Consider the following 21,714-nt stretch of genomic DNA (forward strand, 5'->3'; position numbering starts at 1 on the left):
AGTGCGTCTGAATCATATAAGTGTAATGTAACCTACAATCAATTACAGCTCATCCCAAAATGGCGAAGACTTTATGTCAACAGTTTTTAAATGTCTAAAACTTATAAAGGGGTTCTCATGTGCTTTATGAATATCATTTAAATGGTAACTTGTTCGTGTACCTTTGCAGGCAAATACGAACAACCTATAGTTTATTAGTGCTGCCCCATAGTAATGCTATTTAAATATATCGCGCATCTTTGTTTTGGTTTTGTAAAGTTTGTCAACAATGATGATTATTGATCAGTTTAGTGCTTTTATGTTTACAGTCTACATACTTAATTGGCGGTTAAGAAACCCGTAAATTTGTTCAATCATCATAAGTTTGTTTAACATTTCGTAATTAAATTAATACTTGTTTACACTTCTCTTCTTTATGAGAGGAATTAACTAACAAAACTAATATTTACTTTAGAATAGTTTTGACTACTTGTAATAGAAGGACAACGATAAATAATCTTTTCTGTTTTAATTATAATATTAAAATGCAAAACAATGTAGACAACGTTTAGATGTCGTAGTTTAACATAAAAACATGATTAAGACAGGTTTTTTTTCCCACTTTTTGGGAAGATAGCCCATGGCTTTGGAATTGGGAATTTTATCGGCATTTTCATGAAATTGGGAAAATAAATTCATTTTTCCACACGAAAAGTCCACTGATAAGGGAAACACTAAATTAGATTTAACTCTTTATAATCATTCAAATTAAAAGAAAAAAAATCATATAATACTTTGTTAGATGTAATTGAATAAAATTGAGATAAAATACACATAAGACTCATTTCTAAAAAAAAAATATTTTTTTTTATGGCAATTGGGAATTTTTTGCCACATTTTGGGAAAAAAAGTATACTTTTTGGGATTGGGAACATAGCCGAATTTCGGCTATAAAATCGGGCCAAAAAAACCCCTGTAAGAAAACATTAATTTTGGCTCGATTGGTCATTGTCGGCTCAGGTACTACTTAAATGTACCCCGGGAATGGAAAAATACTGAAATGTACCTGGGAATTCTTACGATAAATTGATTGTTGTCGGCTAGTTTTTCAAATTAATTGTGTTCATATTTATTTCAATATTGGATTTTGTCTAGACATGTAGATTTCCTGTATGAGTAACAACTCAGTTGAAGAATAAAAAAAAAACTATGTCTGCTCTTATAATAATGGCTTTGAATAATTTGTTTCAGAGATTTTAGAAATACTAAAATGATGGAAAAAAGAGTGAAGTTGAAGAAACTGAATCCAGAGATAACCTGTGGGCTGTGCAAAGGCTATCTGGTGGAGGCAACAACTATAACAGAGTGCCTTCACACCTGTAAGTACGCCTGAAATGGTGTATGAACCTGTAAACAAGCACCTGCATATCAAGTATTGCACTCCTGTTAATACTCAAATCTTAATGATTTTCCTTCTCACCGCCTTTAACTAGTATGTATGCATACAAGCCTATGTGAAATATTAATTCCAAATCTACATACCTGTAAATGTCATTTTTGAAGCATCAGAAAACTTGAACTATTTTATACAATCTTTTTGTACTTTATTGTCAGTTTATATTTTTTCATTTACTTAAACATGTACAATTTTGTTTTACTTTATTTTAGTTTATATGTTTTCATTTAAAACATCATCAGTTATACAAAATATCATCAATTTATCTTGTTTTTGCAGTCTGTAGAAGTTGCCTGGTGAAGTTTCTGTTGGAGAACAATACTTGTCCTCGGTGTGGAGATCTTATTCACCAGTCCCACCCTCTCAACTACATCAGGTAAACCAAAGCTCATCCTCTCAACTACATCAGGTAAACCAAAGCCCACCTCTCAACTACATCAGGTAAACCAAAGCCCACCTCTCAACTACATCAGGTAAACCAAAGCCCACCTCTCAACTATGTCAGGTAAATAAAAGCCAACCTCTCAACTACATCAGGTAAAACAAAGCCCACCTCTCAACTAAATCAGGTAAACCAAAGCCCACCTCTCAACTACATCAGGTAAAAAAAAGCCAACCTCTCAACTACATCAGATAAACCAAAGCCAACCTCTCAACTACATCAGGTAAACCAAAGCCCACCTCTCAACTACATCAGGTAAATAAAAGCCAACCTCTCAACTACATCAGGTAAACCAAAGCCCACCCTCTCAACTACATCAGGTAAACCAAAGCCCACCTCTCTACTACATCAGGTAAACCAAAGCCCTCCCTCTTAACTACATCAGGTAAACCAAAGCCCACCCTCTTAACTACATCAGGTAAACCAAAGCCCAACCTCTCAACTATATCAGGTTAACCAAAGCCAACTCTCAACTACATCAGGTTAACCAAAGCCCACCTCTCAACTACATCAGGTTAACCAAAGCCAGTCCTTTCAACTAAATCAACAGTCCAACCCTCTTCAATTCATCCATTAAACTAGTTAAATTTGTTCAACTTCATCAGGTAAACCAGTCTCAACCTCTCAACTACATCATATGAACAACTCCCATCTTCTCAACTAGTTCAGGTAAACCAAATCACACCATCTCAACTACATCATGTAAACATACTTCCCTTTCAAGCAAACAGTAACATCTTAGCTAAATAAGTCTCATCTGTCAACTACATTAGGTTAACTATTCTAAACCTCTTATCTAGATTTGGTAAACTAGTCCCAACATCTCAACTACTTTATGTTAACAGTCACATCCTCAACTAAATCAGGTAAAAAACCACACCTTCTCAACTGCATCAGTCTAACACAACCCTTCATCTTAACTACAAATCAGGTAAGCTTGCCCACTTTCACAACTTCATCTGAAAAACCAGTCTGAACCCTTTAACTACTCATCCGATAAATCCGTCTGAACCCCTCAACTACTCATCTGGTAAACCAGTCTGAACCCCTCAACTTCTCATCCTGTAAACCAGTCTGAACTCTTCAACTTCTCATCTGGTAAACCAGTCTGAACCCCTCAACTTCTCATCCAGTAAACCAGTCTAAACCCCTCAGCTTCATCAGCAGTCTGAACCTCTCAAGTTCATCAGGTAAACATGTTTCATAAACAGACTTTAACTGCTGTTTTTGTGTCTATATAGTTGTTAACATGCAATAGCATTGATATGACATGTTGGAAATTATCAGGTTTTATTTGCTAACATATTGTAGATTGTTATTTGGTATTGAATTTTGTTCTTTTTTTCAGCCATGATCGAACAATGCAAGACATCGTTTATAAGCTGGTACCAAATCTACAAGAAAGTGAGTGATGGAATCTTTTGTGTCCATTTATAAGGAGCATAATTAAGGATAAATTGAAAACTTAAAATAAGAATGAGCTTAAGTATGAATGTCCTTTTTCTCACAGAATAAAATACTTTTAAATTTGCCATTAAGAAATGATGAGTTTTTGCTTTTAATACTCAAGGCTAACCATTTATATGTATTGTTAGTTTGCCTAAACTTATTTTGAGCTCACCTCAGCACTAAGTTTTGCAGGTGAGCTATTGTGATCACCCTGTATGTGGCATTCTAAGGTGTGCATCACCAACTTAAAGCCACATTTGTTCATCCAATCTTGAAGAAACTTGGTAAGAATGTTTATTTTGACAATATTTCAGCTTCAAATGTGGGTCAAGTGTTTCATGAAAACTAGGTCACTAGGTCAGATCTTAAATAAAAAACACATTCTTACCACGCTAGAGACCACATTTATTGCTCAATCTTGATGACACTTGGTCAGGATGTTTATATTGACCGAACCTAGGCTGAGTTCAAATATGGACTACTTTTGCCCCAAATCAAAGTCTCCGGGTAAAGTTTAAGAAAAACCCTGTTACCTCATTTTTGACTCAATCTCAATTAAACTTGATAAGATTTATCGCAACAATATCTATGCCGAGTTTGAATTTGGATAATGCGATAATAAGCTTTTGTTTATCACAACAATATCTTGTCACGTAATCTTCCAAAAAATTAGGGCACTAAGATAAGTAATAGAACACCCAGATTACAGATATAGAAACAACATGTATGACTCGGTCTTGCTCAAACTTGGTCAGAATCTTTATCTTGACAATATTAACGCCATATTTAAGTCTGGGTCAATCGGGTTTAACCCTTTAGCAGTTAGATATGTATTTTCAAGCATTTGTAATTCCTCAGAAAGTTATATTTAATTAAAGACCTTCTTACCAGATTCAAGTTTTTAAGGCTTCATTTCCAAACCTTTCAGCAAACAGCATAAAACCTGAACAGACTGCAAATTACTCGCAGGCTGTTCTGGTTTTATGCTGTTTGCACTTTGTCATTTTCACTTTGCTTTGAAGTGGAAAAGGGTTAAATACTATATCACCCAGTCAAGTCTGTCACAATTAATTTACCTTGATCTTTAGTGAGCGCTTTAGGGCCATCATGACCCTCTTGTCCTGATTGTTTTGCAGATGAAAGGAAAAGACAAATAGAGTTCTACAAGAAACGTGGGATTCAAATGCCAAATGGAGATGGTAATTTTTTTATGTTATGTTTTATAATAAGCCCCTAAGCATTCATTTCAGTTCAGGAAGTAATTTATGATTTTCCAAAGGCTTTTTAATTCATAACAATTTTATGCCTCACAGGGTTTATGTATGTACGTTTATGTAATCATACTCATAGTAATATATATATAAAATTTGTGAACTTTTTCGTTTAAGTACTTTGCAGATACATGTACTAATATCTTCAGAGATAAACAGATGAACAATCATTATGTGTATGTTATCGTAAAGAAAGGAATATGGATCAAACTAGTTCCCGATGAGTTATGCTTGCTTGTTATTTTCAACACTAAAGACTTCATGCTACAAAAAATATATGATGGAAAAACTTAACTGTTGGGGACTTTCCCTTTGTGTCCAGGCATGTGTTGGTGGCTAAGCCATGCATGGGACACCTGAAGCTAAATTAACAATACTTTTTTATGCCCCAGGATCGAATGATCGGGGGTATATTGTTTTTGGCCTGTCTGTCTGTCATTCTGTCTGTCATTCTGTCCCAAAACTTTAACCTTAGTAATAACTTTTGCAATATTGAAGATAGCAACTTGATATTTGGCATGCATGTGTATATCATGTAGCTGCACATTTTGAGTGGTGAAAGGTCAAGGTCATCCTTCAAGGTCAAAGGTCAAATTTATGGGTTCAAAGTGGTGCAATAGGGGGCATTGTGTTTCTGACAAACACATCTCTTGTTATGTCTCAAAAGAGATAAGATTAAACCTTTTTATGCTCCCGGTAAGGTGGCACATAGCTAGCAGTCGCACTTTTGGACATTTTTTCTATAATAACAGTTTTCTGGAGGGGGTTTTGGCAACATTTTCGGATATTTTGGTGATTTTTGGAATGTGAGTCTACATACATGTCTTACAGATGAAATGTCCATTGATCTTTGGCGAAGTTGAGGGCCTTGGACATAGAAGTTTTCATTATATTAACTGTTCTTTGGAGGTTTTTTACGCAAAGCTTAAAGATATTTAGCTGATTTTCGGTGTGTAAGTCTACATACATTACTTACATAAGAAGTGTGAGTTTTGTTCCAGTCCATTGAGTTTTGTCTAAGTTGTTGCCCGGACTGAACAATGTTCTCTAAAAAAGCTGCTGTGTAGCTTCAAAGCGCAGTAGGGCGAATTGTGTTTCACCTTTGAAAGAATTGTTGTCGTCATTGGCGACTGTTATGGAGCCTGCTATTGTGTTGGTATATTGCAGCGTATGAAGATGACAAGAAGAACATGGAGAAGCCAGCAGTGCCTGTGGTGGAGAACCAGGACTACCATCGGCTGGATGAACAGGTGAACATCTGCCTCGAGTGCAAGGAGATGAACACGCTGAAGAGCCTGAAGAGGAAAGTACTGCGCCTCTCCGCGCAGGCTACAGTCACCCATCTCAAGAAGTTTGTCTCCCTCAAGGTGTTTGACACTACGGACCGATACAGAGATGTACGCACTTTTATTCTCTGTTGTACAATTATGGAATCTGTCAATCACATGACATTTGGACTTTCTTGAGTAACAGTTTTCCAGTACTGTTCTTAAATCAGATGTAAAAATAATTTTTTACAATTACATTATGTAGATTTTCAATTTCCACACCTCTACCTCAAGTAATTTTAAATCAATATATAAAGATTAACGTGTAAATTAGTGAAACCGATGACTCATGGAATAATTATACCGCCCCATGACAAATTAAGTTGGGTTGCACTGATACCACCATGAATTCTCTCAGTATGTTGGTTTGTGTGTTGTATTTTAAATATAAGAAAAATTATTCCTTCCTTTCAAATAGGCTTTGTAAACCATCGTGGTTATGAAAATACACTATAATCAGATTTTTAAATTTTGTAACAGAGTGATAAGTGATATATACTTGAATCGTTATGGACGCCTGTCCTTTTATTTGTCCATCTGTTTGTCTGCCAGTAGACACAAGGTTGTCCGGTGGCTGTCTTTTTCTTTGTCCATCTGTTACAGTACAGGCTGTCAAGCGGTCATACTTTTTCCTACTTTTTCCTACTATTTCCTACTTTTTCATCAGGATCCTACTTTTTCCTATTTTTTTACCAAATCTTCCTACTATTCCTACTTTTTCATTTTCAATGGAGAATTTTTTTTTTTTAAAGAGTTAATTTAGTAAACTTGCAGGATGAATGAATCTATGGCATGACTGTATCCCTGTTAATGTGCATTCATTTAGATGAGACCTGACAACCCATGCTGACTGTCTGCTAGCACCTCTTCAGGAACATAAATATTTATTTCTTATGTAACTTTTAAAATTATTGACAAGTTTTTTTTTAAAGTAACAATAGTGCCTTGTTTACTTCCTTAGCATTTGTACACTGCAGACTTCACTACCTTACACAGTTCCCAGTGATGCAAGAGCTGAGGGAACCCATTGTTTATTCCAGTTTTATTTTGTTTCCATTGACAACAATTTGACCAAACCTTATGCATGTTTACATGATATTGCTGTTTGGAATGTAGAGATATAGAGATACATGTATTGTATGAGTGGTTATGTAATATGGAATTTATTACACAAGTTATTGGAAAAAAGATAAAACTGATGCTTTGCCGAGTTTTCATCATTTACAAATATAATGTAATAAATTCTGTATTACATGACAACGGATATGATGTTCTATTGATATCATAGGTACATCATGTTTAGTAATTAAAGATAAATGCACAGAGCCTAAATGCCCTGATACATTTTTATGCTCCCGGTAGGGTGGCATATTGCAGTTGTACTGTCAGTCCGTTTGTCTGTCTGTCTGTGTGTGTGTGTCCGTCCATGCACAGGCTAATCAGGGACCACACTTTCTGCTTTTATAGTATTTTAAGTTTAAAGGAAGTCCCTTCTTACCAAAAATATTGTTTAGGCGGAAAGTGTCGTCCCTGATTAGCCTGTGTGAACTGCACAGGCTAATCTGGGACAACACTTAACGCACATGCATTATGCCCAGTTTTCTCAGAACACGACTAAAATGAAGTCCTGCATGTGCAATTAATCTTCATACGTTAAAAATTGCAATAGTTGTCATCCCTTGTCAACTAAGTCAACAACATCATTCTACATATTATTTTATTTCGCCGTGGGAGGCGGGGTATTTTTTAAAAGCCCCCGCGGGGTATTTTTAAAAAACTATTTTGACAATTCTGGTTGTGTGGAAAATCTATGTAACAAGTAGAGAAGTACTGAATAATATACACGTTTAAAAAATCTTATAACAATCCCTCGGACTGGTTTACACAAATGTGTTAAAAACTGTACGATTTTATGTGAAAAACTAGTGAGATAGCTAATGAGTATTTTTTTCTATCTTGCTGAAGTGAAATGTAAATCTAGGGAAATTTAAGCGAATTTCCTGCCTTTTTTTTTAGAAGACATATCTGTAAATTTCAGATAGACATTTTATGCAATGAAGAGCTGCTTGGAAAGGACCACATGTTGAAATTCATAATTGCAACACGAGTGCACATAAGTGTAAGTACATAGCCTTTAAAAGCTTGAAAATTCCTGTCTCAAACGTATGTCATATCTTGAGTGATGTTCAAACAAGACTATTGCAAAGCAATAAAAGTCCCCTACCTCACATGAAGCAGTAATATAATTGTCTCCCTTTGTTTTCAAGGGACGTAATTCTTTGTTTGCCTTGTAGATGGTACTAAAAATTGAATCCCCATTTTCAGCAATATTACTAGACGATCTGTTGCCATAGCAACCAGAATTCTTGACATAGGAACAAAATGAAATGACATGCATAATCTCCATATTGCCATCTGTCCGTGTTTCAAGTTTCATAAAAAATATGAAGAACTTTTAAAGTTATCACAGGATCCAGAAAAGTGTGACAGACTGACTGACAGACAGAGCGCAAAACATAAGTCCCCTCCGGTTTTACCGGTAGGGGACTAATAACTAACCAGAAACGACAGCGAACACAAGACATGTCAAGTGAAATACTTATCTCTATACTTAAAAGGTCATGGTCACACTTAAAGATCAAATTTTTTCCATAAAACTACTTGAATATTTCTGTCTCAGCCATAACTTTGCCATATTGATGGATTTGCGAAATAAATTACCTCAAATATTATTCCTCCCTTTGAAGAAGGCAACAGTCCTACCCACTGTGCGTCTGTATGTCTGTGTGAAGCCTACTGGCTATAATGATGGATTTTAATACATCGGGCAAAATGTCAACCACCATTAGACAACATTTCAATCTCAGGGATAAATTTGCCATACATTACTGGATTGTGAAATAACTTAACACAAATGACAACCATCACCAGACATGTCACATGTTATCACCTATGTCGCTAACGATGGTCATGTCAGCATTTTGTGTGGAAAACCTGTCTCTCTAGCAAGGTCTTACATAGAAGGGTCAAGGTCACACATAGATGGGTCAAAGTCAGACATAGAGGGGTCAAGGTTGACTTTGTGTCTTAGTCGTCTCATCACTTTACCTCATTACCTCAAAAGTCACAGTCACAATAACAGGTCAAGTCAAATTAGGACATAAACAACTCATTTCTAACATAAGCAGAGTTTTGAAACATAATGTGGGGCATCTGTGCCCTTCGACATATGTCTTGTTCTTTAATTATGTTGTTTAATGATATAGTTTTTTTAATAGCTGCTGATAAATACTTATATCTCACCTCCTACAAGAATGACCTTATCCGATTTGCTTAGAGCGGTCACGTGCCCATGGAGTATTTTACATACACCCAGAGTAATTTCCATACTACCCGAGTAATCGAGTAGTCGGTTGAGATATAATCGTTACACAGTTAGTAACTTACGGTGTATGGGATATACACCCTCAGTAATTTAATACCATACGTGAGCGAAAATGAAATTACTGAAGGTGTATATCCCATACTCTAACGGTGTAACTAATAATACTGCATACTGTGATAAAGAATTTCAACAAATGTGCCATCTGCAGTGCTTAAAGTTGCAAGTTGGTATTGATATCATTGATACTTCCATTTGGAAACCTGGTGGATGGCTACAAACTAGCAGCTTCCATTTGGCCACATCATTGTCTTCATTCAATGGCACAAAAAAATCTTGTTATTTTGGTTAAAGAAAATGTGTGGCCATGGGAAGATATGATTGTTTCCTGGCATTCCAAAATCTTTGATCAGTTTGTTTACTTGTATTTGTAAGTGTTTTGCAAGAGGTCGCCGTGGTGTAATGCATAAGGTATCTGCCTAGCGACTGGGTGGTCGCGGGTTCGATCCCCATTGTGGGAGCGTTCTTTAGATTTGCCCCAAAGACACCAAGTACTGGTTCCAGACCCAGGAAACGGACTTAAAAGCATTTTAATAAGCCTGAGACTTTAGATGCAATGGAGCTAAAATAAATAGGTTTAAACTCAACTAAGTATTTTCTGGGAGTGCAGTCTACAGCATGTTTCCTGATGTTGTTTTCAGAATGGACCTTTGTTACTTCACTACAGACGCAGGCTGGAGCTGTGCTGACAACATTGAAAATTAAGTCTTCCATTCAACAGCATGGGATGTTACAAAACCGTAGTCATGAACTTTCAAAATCATTGTTAAAACATGATTTCTTGTTTTCAACCAAAGTTCATGTATCAGTACTTAACGTCTTCGTCCAGATCTTTTCTTGCTTTTATGCAGAGTACATTATGTGTTTCACATATTCTTTGTATTTATTTAAAATCTCTCAAGTGTCATCAGTTTTAAAAGACTCCTACATGTAACTTAACATAAAGCATAACTTAAAGCATTCAATGATTTTACTTTTCTGATTTTGACATTGTGTCTTTTAAAATAATTGATTTTCTACTTGCAAATTTTAAAGACATAAACTTCAAGACTAGGAGCCCACCTTGTTAAACTTTGTTTGGAAAATTTAAATTGCGATACAGGTTTTGGAGAGGATTTAGATTACCATCCTTATTTTCGTTTAGTTTTACTCTATTCATTTTTTTCAGTCTTTCACATGTCCTTTATTTTATGATCATTTTGATCATTCACGTTCATTTGTTGTGAGCTTAAAATTAAGTTGCAACTTAACCCTTTACCACTTAGATACGTATTTTGACGTGTTGGTTGTCCTTTAGAAAGTTAAATTTTAATTAAAGACCTTTCTTACTAGATTAAAGTTTTAAAGGCTAATTTCCAACCCTTAGATACTGATGAGCAGCAAACAGCATAAACCTGAACAGACTGCAAGTTACTATCAGGCTGTTCTTGTTTTATGCTGTTTGCACAAAGCCAATTTCACTTTGCCTCTGAGCACATAGCCATTTTCACTTTGCCTCTGAGTGGGAAAGGGTTAAATTAGTTGGAACTTGGAAGCTCCGTGATAAAACAGGCTCATGATATTTTACATGGTATCCAGTTTATACCTGATTTTTTTTGCGCTCATTTTTGCTTTGATACTCAGATGAATGTAGTTATAAAGAGATAAGAGGCTTGGTTCACTAAACGCTGATGCACCTAGTGGGAGCCTCTTTGGAATTGAATTATTGGCCATTAAAGAAGTCTTACCAAAATTAGATAAGGAGGTCATGTGATTCTGCAGAGTGCTGGATAGAAGCATGAAAGCTGTTTAGTAATATCAGCAGTATTTATGTTAAGAGAACAACTACTTTGGGTTAAACACGTTTTTTACCTTTATAAGTGTCAGTCCCAAAGTAGGCCAGTGCCAATGTTAACAAATGTGGTGGTAATGATATTATGTTGAGTGTTCATAGGCAACATCAATGCAACAACCAAAGTTATGCTTGGAAGAAATATTGATGTTAGACAAAACACATCATTTAAGGTAAACAAAGAATTCGGACCCTCAGAATAAGTCCGAAAGTAAGTTGATATCAAAATAAGGGTGATGTGAAGGTGTTGATAAGTGTGCAAAGACATGCAAGATTCAAAGCTTTGTTAAAAGAGTTATAATAAAACATGTCATTTTGTATGTATGTTTGTATTTATTTTGACTTTACAGTCAAGGATAACCTATGAAAGTGGAAGCACTTATTTCCAATGGGGTCCTTTGGCTTTGCTGAAGAGACAGCAAGCAGAAGAGACAGTATTTTTTGGGTTGACTTGATCCAGACGGATGAATAAATGAAAGAAACGGTGAAAAACTTTCTAAGCTCTAGCAATTTGGTAACATAGTCTATATAAAACTGGTGGTCATTATTTAAATGCCAGCAATTTTAAAAAAATGGTTTGGGTTAAATTAAAAAATAACACTTGAACAATGTCAGCAATCAGAATTTATGTTATTTTGTTATGAAAGATATTATTTCTTCATATTATTCAAAACAATCTTCCAAATGTTGTACTCGCACACTTGATTACCACACCTTTCTGGAAGCATGATAGTGATGCACAAAACAAGATATATGTAATATATAGCAGAATCCAATATAGCAAATAGCAATGCAATGAAATGTCTAGGCGACAATCAATAAGGTAACCTACAAAAAAGATGCAATACTACTTAACCAGGTCACATCCTCGTATTACAGCCGCTTCATTATGTATGCATTGAAATTTTAACTTTATACTATTAATCCTAGTCAAATAGAGATTATTGACTTCTTTTTCATACACTGGTTCTGTCCAAAACCTAGAAAATTGGATTGTGACGTAAACATAGACACTTGCTATCATGTTCACTACCATTTTAAGACACTTAAAGTTGTGCAATGTGTGAAATTCATTTTGTCTTTATCTTTCTTATTTTACTTAATTATGACATCATTAGGTATTGATTAATGTGCGCATATGTTATTTATATAAAATAGAATACGTAAGTGTATTATAAAAAAAAACTTTTCAGTATGTTTATTTGTAGCATCTGACATTTGTTTATGCTTTCACATGGCAAATATGTATGAGTTTAAGAAATTACGTTATTGGTATTATCCAAATGATCTTATGTTATAAACAATAGGGCCAAAGGCCCTCACCTAAGACCCCAAGGAACTTACCTATTCGTAACAGATAGTGTTCACAAGATTTCTCAATAAAACTGCCCCAACACCTGGCACCCCATGTTTTGTAACAAAACGCAATCACTTTCAGCCTAGATATCATTACAACACATCTATTTGGCAATCTGTATGTCGTGTGCATCATCGATTCGCTTTTCCCACTGCAGTCAGTTCCAAAAGAACTAGCTTCTTTGTTGCTATTGACAGCAATAGAACGTCATGACGGAAAGTGGTGGTGGCAATGTCTGCCTGGAATCTCAGCTGCTTCTTCAGATTTACCAAGTACACAGTCTCTCACTGAAGCTATGATGCCTGGATATGTTGACCGATAATTTTTAGGTGCTGATTCTCCATCTCCAACGAAAAATTTATTGAGTTGGCCTTGTCTGCATGGGTGGCTTCTTCTTTCGTGTCACATGAAGGCTGACTGCAATCTCGATGAGGATCTTGTCGTGCAGCCATCTCCCGCACGTAAATGCTGTTCTGCAAGAAGATATGATGTGCTATATGTTTTTTGGCCTGCCACACAACCTGCCGGTGGGGTCCTTAGTTAGTTTCCAGGTCCGGAGGTTGATTGGTTTAGGCAAAACGTTGTAAACTGAGCGTAGTCGAAATCTTTTTATTTGGTGGTCCATTCTCCCCGTGTCACTCCAAGACGCACTCATTGGTTGGAATCCTTCCCATTTCATCCAACTGCCCTGTTGTTTTTTTCATTCCAACGGCTGCAGATTGACTTGTCTCCGACATCCCCGCAGGATCATCATCCTCTTCTTTGCTGGTGATTCAGCCCTCCAACTGGCCCAAGTGTTGTATCTTAATCCCAACCTGTCAGATATAGTTTTTCCCCACGATGCCGCTGTGTCTGAGCCTGGATTGTGCGTCTTTTACTGCATTGTCTGCACTCCACTTCTGACCTGTGATGACTTCCACACGGGCTCCACTGACTTTATCGTCTGCATACCTGACTTTGGTGACAAAGCCTTCAGTAAGAGGGGAATGTGGAAGCTGTAGCTTGCTGCCAGAGCTGTACAGGCCGATTCTTTAGAAGCTTCTTGGAACTCTTCTCCATAGATTCGACGGTCGATATTGGAATGTCGCACACCAGAAGAGGAAACGTAAGTGTTGGTAGATCCAATAATTGTACTTTCCTGGTAAACCACTTTTTCCACGGCTTGCATCCACTAATATACCTGCAACCGACTAATCTCATGGACTTGGCTGGCTTGAACTTCATCCTTAACCATGTGATCAGTCGTTCTAAGTCTTTAAGCATCCATCTTTCTTCTGGTACTGACTTAGCTGTTATTGCCATATCATGCATTAAGGCTCTTGTTGGTGGCTGGCGTATACCTCAGATGTCCAAGCACAAGACCGTCAGATCTCCTTTGGTAGCCTAGGCCTGTGTGAGCTGTGTTAAAATGAATTTTGTGATTTATTATCTAATAATACATGTTTTGACTTTGTGAGAACAAAATTAACTAATGCATGGCGTTATAGTGGCGGAATAGACGTGTTTGTAAAATGAATCTGATACAATATTAAATTTGTACAAATATGCTGCATGCTCTATGTGGGTATATAATAAAACACACTCTCTTAATAATAATGACATTTTAGTAAATCAGCCGTGGTGGGATAGATAATGTAGCGCGGCTAAACATACGAAGTACGCGGCATTACGAAGATTCCAGTTAATTAACACTCTGTTGAAGGTGGAAAAATATGTGATCGGTCAAAAAACAATTGTATTAAACGGCGTCAAGAAACAAATTGGTTTCATCGCGTACTAAACCAAAGTTGTTCTGGAAATTAATAAAAGGTAGTCAGAAGACGAGCAACAAAGATTCTTGTTATATATCCACGTGCATGGTATGATTATTTTAAAGGAGTTCTTTTTTAAGACAATCAACCAAGTCTAGTTGATATAAACTTAGAGGTTAACAAAACTGAAGATGAGCAAGATCAAACTGTAATCTCAGAAATCACGAACGAAGAGATGATGCAAAGCATTCCAAACTCAAAGATAAAAAATCGCAAGGGACCGATGGCCTTGGGGCGGAATTTTATAACAGTACGATGCATATGATAAAACATAATCTTCGAGATTTATTTCAAATTGTTATTATTAAATTATTTAAATTATTAGATTAATTTAATCAGATTATTTATACTGGGCATTTTCCAAATTCTTTGCGAGATATTATTATTATGCCGCTTTGTAAGTCAGGCGCTACAGATGACCCTTCTAATTATAGAGGTACATCATAAATTAATCTAATGTATACAATATTTTCCAATATTGTTTATAACAGATTATGCAAATGGGTAGATTTAAATATTAAAATTGAAGAAGCACAATCCGGTTTTCGCAACAGATATTCAACAATTTACAATTTATTTACTCTTTAAAGTATGGTTCAAAAATATACGTTTAGACCTTGTGGTACGTTTTATGTTCTATACGTGGAATTCCGAAAAGCATTTGATAGTTTGTTTATTCATAATCTATCTACAACTATGTGTTAAATTGGTGTCAGAAGGAGGCTTTTCCTGTATTAAAATCCATGTATTTAAATCTACGCCGATGTGTACGGGTAAATGATAATAATGTTACGCAAAACTCTAATTGCAACATCGGCATTAGGCAAGGGGACGTAACCAGCACAATAATTTTTAATTTGCGCATAAACGAGTTGTCTACCTGTATGAAATCTAAAGGTCATAGGGGTATTTTTTTTTCATCGAAGGCTTTTCAGACATAATTAACAGTATTTTTGCTGATGACGTAGTTGTGCTGATACTGTGATTGAGCTAAAATCACAATTGAAATTTATATCGGAATTGGTAAACACACTGGTATGCCAATTAATCAACAACATACAGAAACTATTGTTTTTCGAAACGGGGTCCGTTAAGATCATACGGACATTGGGTCTTTAAAAATAACCCAGTAAATGTTACATCTGTATTTAAATATATGGGTCTATTTTTTACGCCTAAACAATAATGGAGGAAAGCGAAAGAAAAACATGCATCTCTGGCCCGAAAATCTATTTTTGCTATTAAATAATACCAAAGAAACTTCGGATATTTTGCATATACATAATATTTTAAATTCTTTCATTCAATGGTCAAACCTATACTTACATATGACTTCAAGATATATGGAATAGAATTCTCAGACATTCTTGAAAAACTACAAATCAAGTACTCTATGTATTGGATCTCCAGAGGGAGGAAATTATTAAAACTTCACACATTTACTCTTTTATTAAATATTTCGGCCAAAGGCCTTCTTCAGTAAACGATTATTATGACAACTTTACATAGCGTTTTCTTCTGTCGATCATAACGGCCCCAAGTATAACGACCCCCATGTGAAGACCAACCTGCTGCTCCAGGCACACCTCTCGCGCATGCAGCTGTCAGCAGAGCTGCAGTCAGATACGGAGGAGATACTGAGCAAGGTATAAACAATCACAACACTCATACTCTTGGCTCAGTCAACTGGTATTCAGCAGGGTAACATCCTGGCATTTATTACTTTGTCTAGCTGTTTTATTTTACAGACAGTGAATATGAAAACTGCTAATTAAAACAAAATATTTGCAGATTCATCATACACATAATACATATTTGCCATGGTAGTCATATTGTTAGATAATGAAATCTCTGTAATACAACGCCAGGTAGCTCAGACTTTAGAGGGCCTGACTATAAATCTGAGGATTACAAGCTCAAGATCTGGTCTGGCCCCATAACTCATGTGGTAATAAGGCATGAGATGATTGCTTTTGGTCAATCTCTCCCTACTTCTGATTCAAGTAAAGTAGTTATCAGTGAATTGCATAAGTATGATCACCTAGCACTGGTAAACCAGCTGACTCCAAAAAAGTTTGTGAGTGGGTTTACTGACACCCACAGAAATACTGTTGAAAAAATCCACCCAAACAAAAAAATATGAAATAAGGAGCTAAGAAAACTATCTATCTGTATCTATAGTGTTGAACACATGTTCAATGTCTGTGCACTATGTGTTTGTTGCAGGCTGTGCGACTAATCCAGGCATGTGTGGACGTACTGAGCAGTAACGGGTGGCTGTCCCCGGCCCTGGCGGCCATGGAGCTGGCACAGATGGTCACACAGGCCATGTGGGCCAAAGACTCCTACCTCAAACAGCTGCCCCACTTCACACAGGACACCATCAAGGGATGCCAGGATAAGGTAAAATTGAGGCTTAAACTGGTAAACAAAATTGTTGGGGTCAGGTGGGCGTGTCAACATTAAGAAACAGCTGCCCCACTTCACACAGGACACCATCAAGGGATGCCAGGACAAGGTTACTTTAAGGCTTAACCCTTTCCCACTCAGAAGCAAAGTTAAAATGGCTATGTGCAAGCAGCATTAAACCAGAACAGCCTGTGAGTAACTCGCAGTTGGTTCAGGTTTTATGCTGTTTGCTGCTCATCAGTATCTAAGGGTTGGAAATTATGCCTTTAAAACTTGAATCTTGTAAGAAAGGTATTTAATCAAATTTAACTTTCTAAGGGACAGCAAATGCGTCACAGTACGCATCTAAGTGGTAAATGGTTAAACTGGTAAACAAAATTGTTAGGGTCAGGTGGCCATGTCAAAATTTAGAAACCCGGAAAGACAGAGGTTTTGACAGAGTCAGGATTTTTCTCAGTTTGTACATGCTTGCAACAATGATTGAAGTCATGTTAACTTGATTGTCAGGATTTGAAACCATATTTGCTGTGATGCGCTCTTGATTGTCAGGGGGAAGAGACCATATTTTATGTGATGTTGTACTACATTGTCAGAAGTTGAGACGATATGATGTTGTACTTGATTGCCAGGGTGTGGAGACCATATTTGATGTGATGGAGATGGAGGATGAAGACAGGAACTCACTGCTGCAGCTCACAGAGTCTCAGATGGCTGACGTGGCACGCTTTTGCAACCGCTTCCCCAACATAGAGATGACATATGATGTTGCTGATAAGGACAGCATATCCAGGTAAATAGCCTTGGTACTTTGAATTTAAGGAATCTATTTTAGCTCTCATGTCCGTCAATCGCTGATTTCTTGCTATATTGAATTGTATGTAATGGTCCTTTTGTTTGCTAGGGTCTGTGCATATATTATTGTTGTTTTTGCTATCCAAGTCCAGCAGTTTTTGTCCAATCTTCATGAACACTTATGACATCATATATCCTTGTCAAGTTAAAAGGCTGTAATGGTTAACAAATCATTTCAGGAACTGCACAGTTATTGCTCTATCTAAAATGGAACAAATTTGCATTTTGAATCCAGGGTCAAACAGTTGTCATCCAATCTACATCAAACAAAGTGAAAATGGCTTTTGCAACCTGCATAAAACCAGAACAGCCTGCGAGTCACTCGCAGTCTGTTCAGGTTTTATGCTGTTTGCTGCTCATCAGTATCTAAGGGTTGGGAATGAAGCCTTCTAAACTTAACTATAGTAAGAAAGGCCTTTAATTTAATTTAACTTTCTAAGGGACTGACACATGCGTCAAAATACGTATCTGAGTGGTATAGGGTTAATGGTCATATCAGTTTAACATCTCTTATTGACACAACATGTGTATTTGATGTTTCAGTGGCTCCAACGTGAATGTAAATGTACAGCTGGAGCGGGAGGATGAGGTGGCTGGGCCGGTCATAGCGCCTCTTTTCCCACAGGTAGGCCACTCTACACCAATGACCACTGTCATCAGTACTGATATCACATTATATTGCATTTATTCTGAATGTAACAATATACCAGTATTGCTTTTGTTACGGTGGAGTGCTTCACAAGTGTAACTGCAAAGGCGTATCTAACTTTACATTATTATACCCCCGGCATAAGTTGTTAGGGAGAGGACTATACTGGTTTCAGGTCGTCCGTCTGTTCGTCGTATGGACTTTTTCATGACCCCAGCATATCTCAAAAACTATTTAGAGACAGAACTTAAAACTTTATAGATGGTAGATGGATTGATCTCATTTATGGATTGTGCAGTGCACAAGAATTATAAGGACCTACTTTTTTTCCTTTACCTATTATAAACCTCTCTTAACACTCTAGAAGTGACTTTTTAATTCCAATCTTTATGAAACTTGGTGGGAACTTTTGTTCTCATGATAGCTTGGCTGAGTTCGAAATGGTCATGATGTGGTCGCCAAGGGACGGGGCATTTGTTCTAATATGGCTATAGTAAAACCTTGTTTACACTCTAGAAGTCACATTGTTTGTCCAATCTTCATGAAACTTGGTCAGAACATTTGTTCTTATGCTAAATTGGCTGAGTTTGACAATGGTTCCTGTCCATTGAAAAACCATGATTGCCAGGGTGCTAGGGCATTTTTTTGCCTTTATGGCGATAGTAAAACCTTGTTAACTCTCAAGTTGATACTTTTGCTAAGTTTGAAAATGGTTTTAAAAACTTGTCAAAAGTTGTTATGAGCAGTTCAGTTTCCTGAAGTCTCGGGTGTATGACCATTGGCCGCTGGCCCTCTTGTAAAGATATTGCCATTTTATGTTGAATTGCCTATGCCCCCGGAAAAAGCAGCATGTGAAGGGGAGAGGGTACGTCAGGATTTTCAGTTGTTTGTTTCCTTACCTGTTATTGTTTTCAAGGCTAATCAATTTCTGCTTCATGTTATAAAATGAACAGAATGTATCTTATGTTTGAAAAACAATTTGCCCTGTGTTCTCACTGGTGTATGTGTTTCAGAAACGTGAGGAGGGCTGGTGGGTGGTGATAGGGGACACCAAGAACAACTCTCTGCTCTCCATCAAGAGGCTCACACTGCAGCAGAAGGCCAAGGTGAAGCTGGACTACGTGGCGCCCTCTCCAGGCCGCTACAACTACACGCTGTTCTTCATGAGCGACGCCTACATGGGCTGTGATCAGGAGTACAAGTTCAGCATCGACGTCAAGGAGGGACGCGGCAGCAGCGGCAGTGATAGTGACTAGGCATGGCAACAGTAACTGGACTCAATTGGAAGTGACTGTCTGCACATTCAGTGTTGCTGCCATCATTTCTCTGTCTTGGATAAATGTTCTGTTGCAGCCTGCAGAATTTAAGCCTTAAAGATAAATATTTTCATATCTTTTGCTGGCAGTTGTCACATTATTTGTGTGAATGAGATTGTGCAGTTGCAGGCCAAGTCTGTTGTTGCCATTTTTTGTCCAAATGTGTGATCTGGCATAAATGTTAACAAAAACTAATGGAAACTTATATGTATCAATCTTACATCTGTATTGTTTTTGACATTGAAATTTCTTATTTCTTTTTTATGATATTTTAGATGGACTTGTTTCATTTTATTAGTAATGATATTTGTTAGCTGTTAAATCAGAAATCATGTAATATGTCCTTAATTCTTACTTTACAGAATGCAGTCTGATACAAAAAATAATCACCAGAGACACCAATTTTGTAATAGTTATGCGTTTTTAGCGCATCTGATCACAGTGCGCTCATGGTGATCTTTTATGGTTGCCATTTGTCTGTCGGATCTTTGTGCTTCATCAACATGTAATCTGCTAACTCTTTAGAGGCAGCATTTATTATGAAACTTTGTCAGAATATTTGTCCAATTATATCGCAGCTGAGTAGAAAACTGGGTCATGTAGGTGATAATGATAAAAACTTGTTAAAATCCCAACGCATTTTATGCCCAATCATCACGAAACCTGCTGAAAACATTTAAAGACAATGTCTTGGCATAGTTTGAAAATTGTTCAGGTCTGTTGAAAAGCATAATACATTTATGGCCTTTCTCTGTAAAAAGGGGGTTTAATGCATGTGCGTAAAGTATTGCCCTAGATTAGCCTGTGCAGTCTGCACAGGCTAATCAGGGACACACTTTATGCTTTTATGATTTTTTTTGTTTCAAGAAAGTCTCTTCTTAGCAAAAATTCAGTTTAGGCGGAAGGCGGAAAGTGTTGTCCCTGATTAGCCTGTGCTAATTAAACAGGCTAATCGGGAACGACACATTACACACAGAGCGAGGCTTATATGGCTGTAGTAAAGCCTTGTGAACTATCTTGAGGTAACTTTTTTTTGCCAAAGCTACATGAAACCTTAGAACATTTTTCTAAATGTTATCTAAGCGATGTTCAAAACTAGTTCTGGTAAGTTGAAAAACATGGCTACCAACGCTGAACAGGCATGGCAGATTTTTTTATTTGTCATTACTTAAACCTTGTAAACTTGAAACTTTCTCTCATAACATTTGTTTTAATGATATATTGACCAAAATCCAAAATGGTTCAGGTTCATTTAAAAAACATGGCTGCTGGGGGTGGGGGATAATGTTTTTACCAAAAATATTATAAATGTGTTTGAAACTGAGTCATGCATGTTAAAAAAATAAGTTTTTAACTTGTTAGGTTTCATTATAGAAAAAGCTTGTGAGCACTTTAGAGGCCATATTAATTGCTCAATCTTTATGAAACTTGGTCAGAACTTTTGTTGCAATGAAAATTCAGCTATTTTGAAACTGGGTCATGTTCAATATTGGTCACAACTTCAAATTGAAGAAAAGCTTGTAAACACCCTAAAGGGTATGTTTATTTCCAATCTTGATGTCAACCAAGTTTAAAACTGTATCACAGAGGGTCATAAACTCTGTCACTTGTGTTATTTTTAGAGAAATAGCGGTCTAACTAGAGTATTAGCTTGTGAACACTCAAGATGGGACATTTATTGCCAAAGATATTTGGTCATGACATATGTCCCAATCTAATCTCAACCGAGTTTTTAACTAGGCATGTGGTGTCGAAAACTAGGTTGCTAGACTGAATTAAAGAAAAAGCATGTAAACACTTGAGGCCACATTTATTGCCAAATCTTCATGTAACTTGGTCTGAACATTATTCCAAACGATTTCTGTTCTGGGTTCGTAATTGGTTCAAAATGTGTCAAAAAGTAGTTGTAAGGACCAAGAATAGAAAATGTTGGAATACTATTGATGCTTTATTTATTTGCCCGTTTTTCCTAAAACATGGTTTTAAATTTTGTTCTAATGATAACTCCACAGAGTGAGATATGATTCCAGGCTATTGAAAATAGTGGCCACAGTTTTATTTATGTGGCTTTAGTAAAATCATTGTATAAGATCTCATCTGATTTATTAAAAAACCAGTCTTT

The 21,714-nt window shown here is 36.6% G+C and overlaps 2 protein-coding genes across 3 annotated transcripts; both read left to right on the forward strand.

Annotated features, from left to right (window-relative positions):
- The first annotated feature begins 15 nt into the window (after nt 1-15).
- LOC127842728 (polycomb group RING finger protein 3-like) lies at nt 16-10,423 on the forward strand. Of its 2 annotated transcripts, none has more exons than XM_052372403.1 (8): nt 16-144; nt 1,231-1,358; nt 1,715-1,811; nt 3,226-3,281; nt 4,463-4,525; nt 5,765-5,994; nt 7,964-8,044; nt 10,009-10,423. In XM_052372403.1, exons 2-8 carry the CDS (start codon nt 1,250-1,252, stop codon nt 10,054-10,056), a joined length of 684 nt encoding a protein of 227 aa, XP_052228363.1. In that variant the 5' UTR covers nt 16-144; nt 1,231-1,249; the 3' UTR covers nt 10,057-10,423. The 2 variants fall into 2 exon arrangements, with proteins under 2 accessions (XP_052228363.1, XP_052228364.1); XM_052372404.1 differs by having other exon boundaries at nt 27-157.
- Nucleotides 10,424-12,786: 2,363 nt separating this feature from the next.
- On the forward strand, nt 12,787-19,782 carry LOC127840672 (U5 small nuclear ribonucleoprotein 200 kDa helicase-like). The gene is made up of 7 exons (XM_052369085.1): nt 12,787-12,827; nt 13,301-13,530; nt 15,876-16,012; nt 16,593-16,769; nt 17,405-17,565; nt 18,171-18,252; nt 19,290-19,782. The coding sequence occupies exons 1-7, from the start codon at nt 12,787-12,789 to the stop codon at nt 19,530-19,532; spliced, it is 1,071 nt and encodes a 356-aa protein (XP_052225045.1). The 3' UTR covers nt 19,533-19,782.
- Nucleotides 19,783-21,714: the final 1,932 nt, after the last annotated feature.

This window comes from Dreissena polymorpha, chromosome 8, assembly GCF_020536995.1.
Source record: "Dreissena polymorpha isolate Duluth1 chromosome 8, UMN_Dpol_1.0, whole genome shotgun sequence".
NCBI classification, from domain to species: domain Eukaryota; kingdom Metazoa; phylum Mollusca; class Bivalvia; order Myida; family Dreissenidae; genus Dreissena; species Dreissena polymorpha.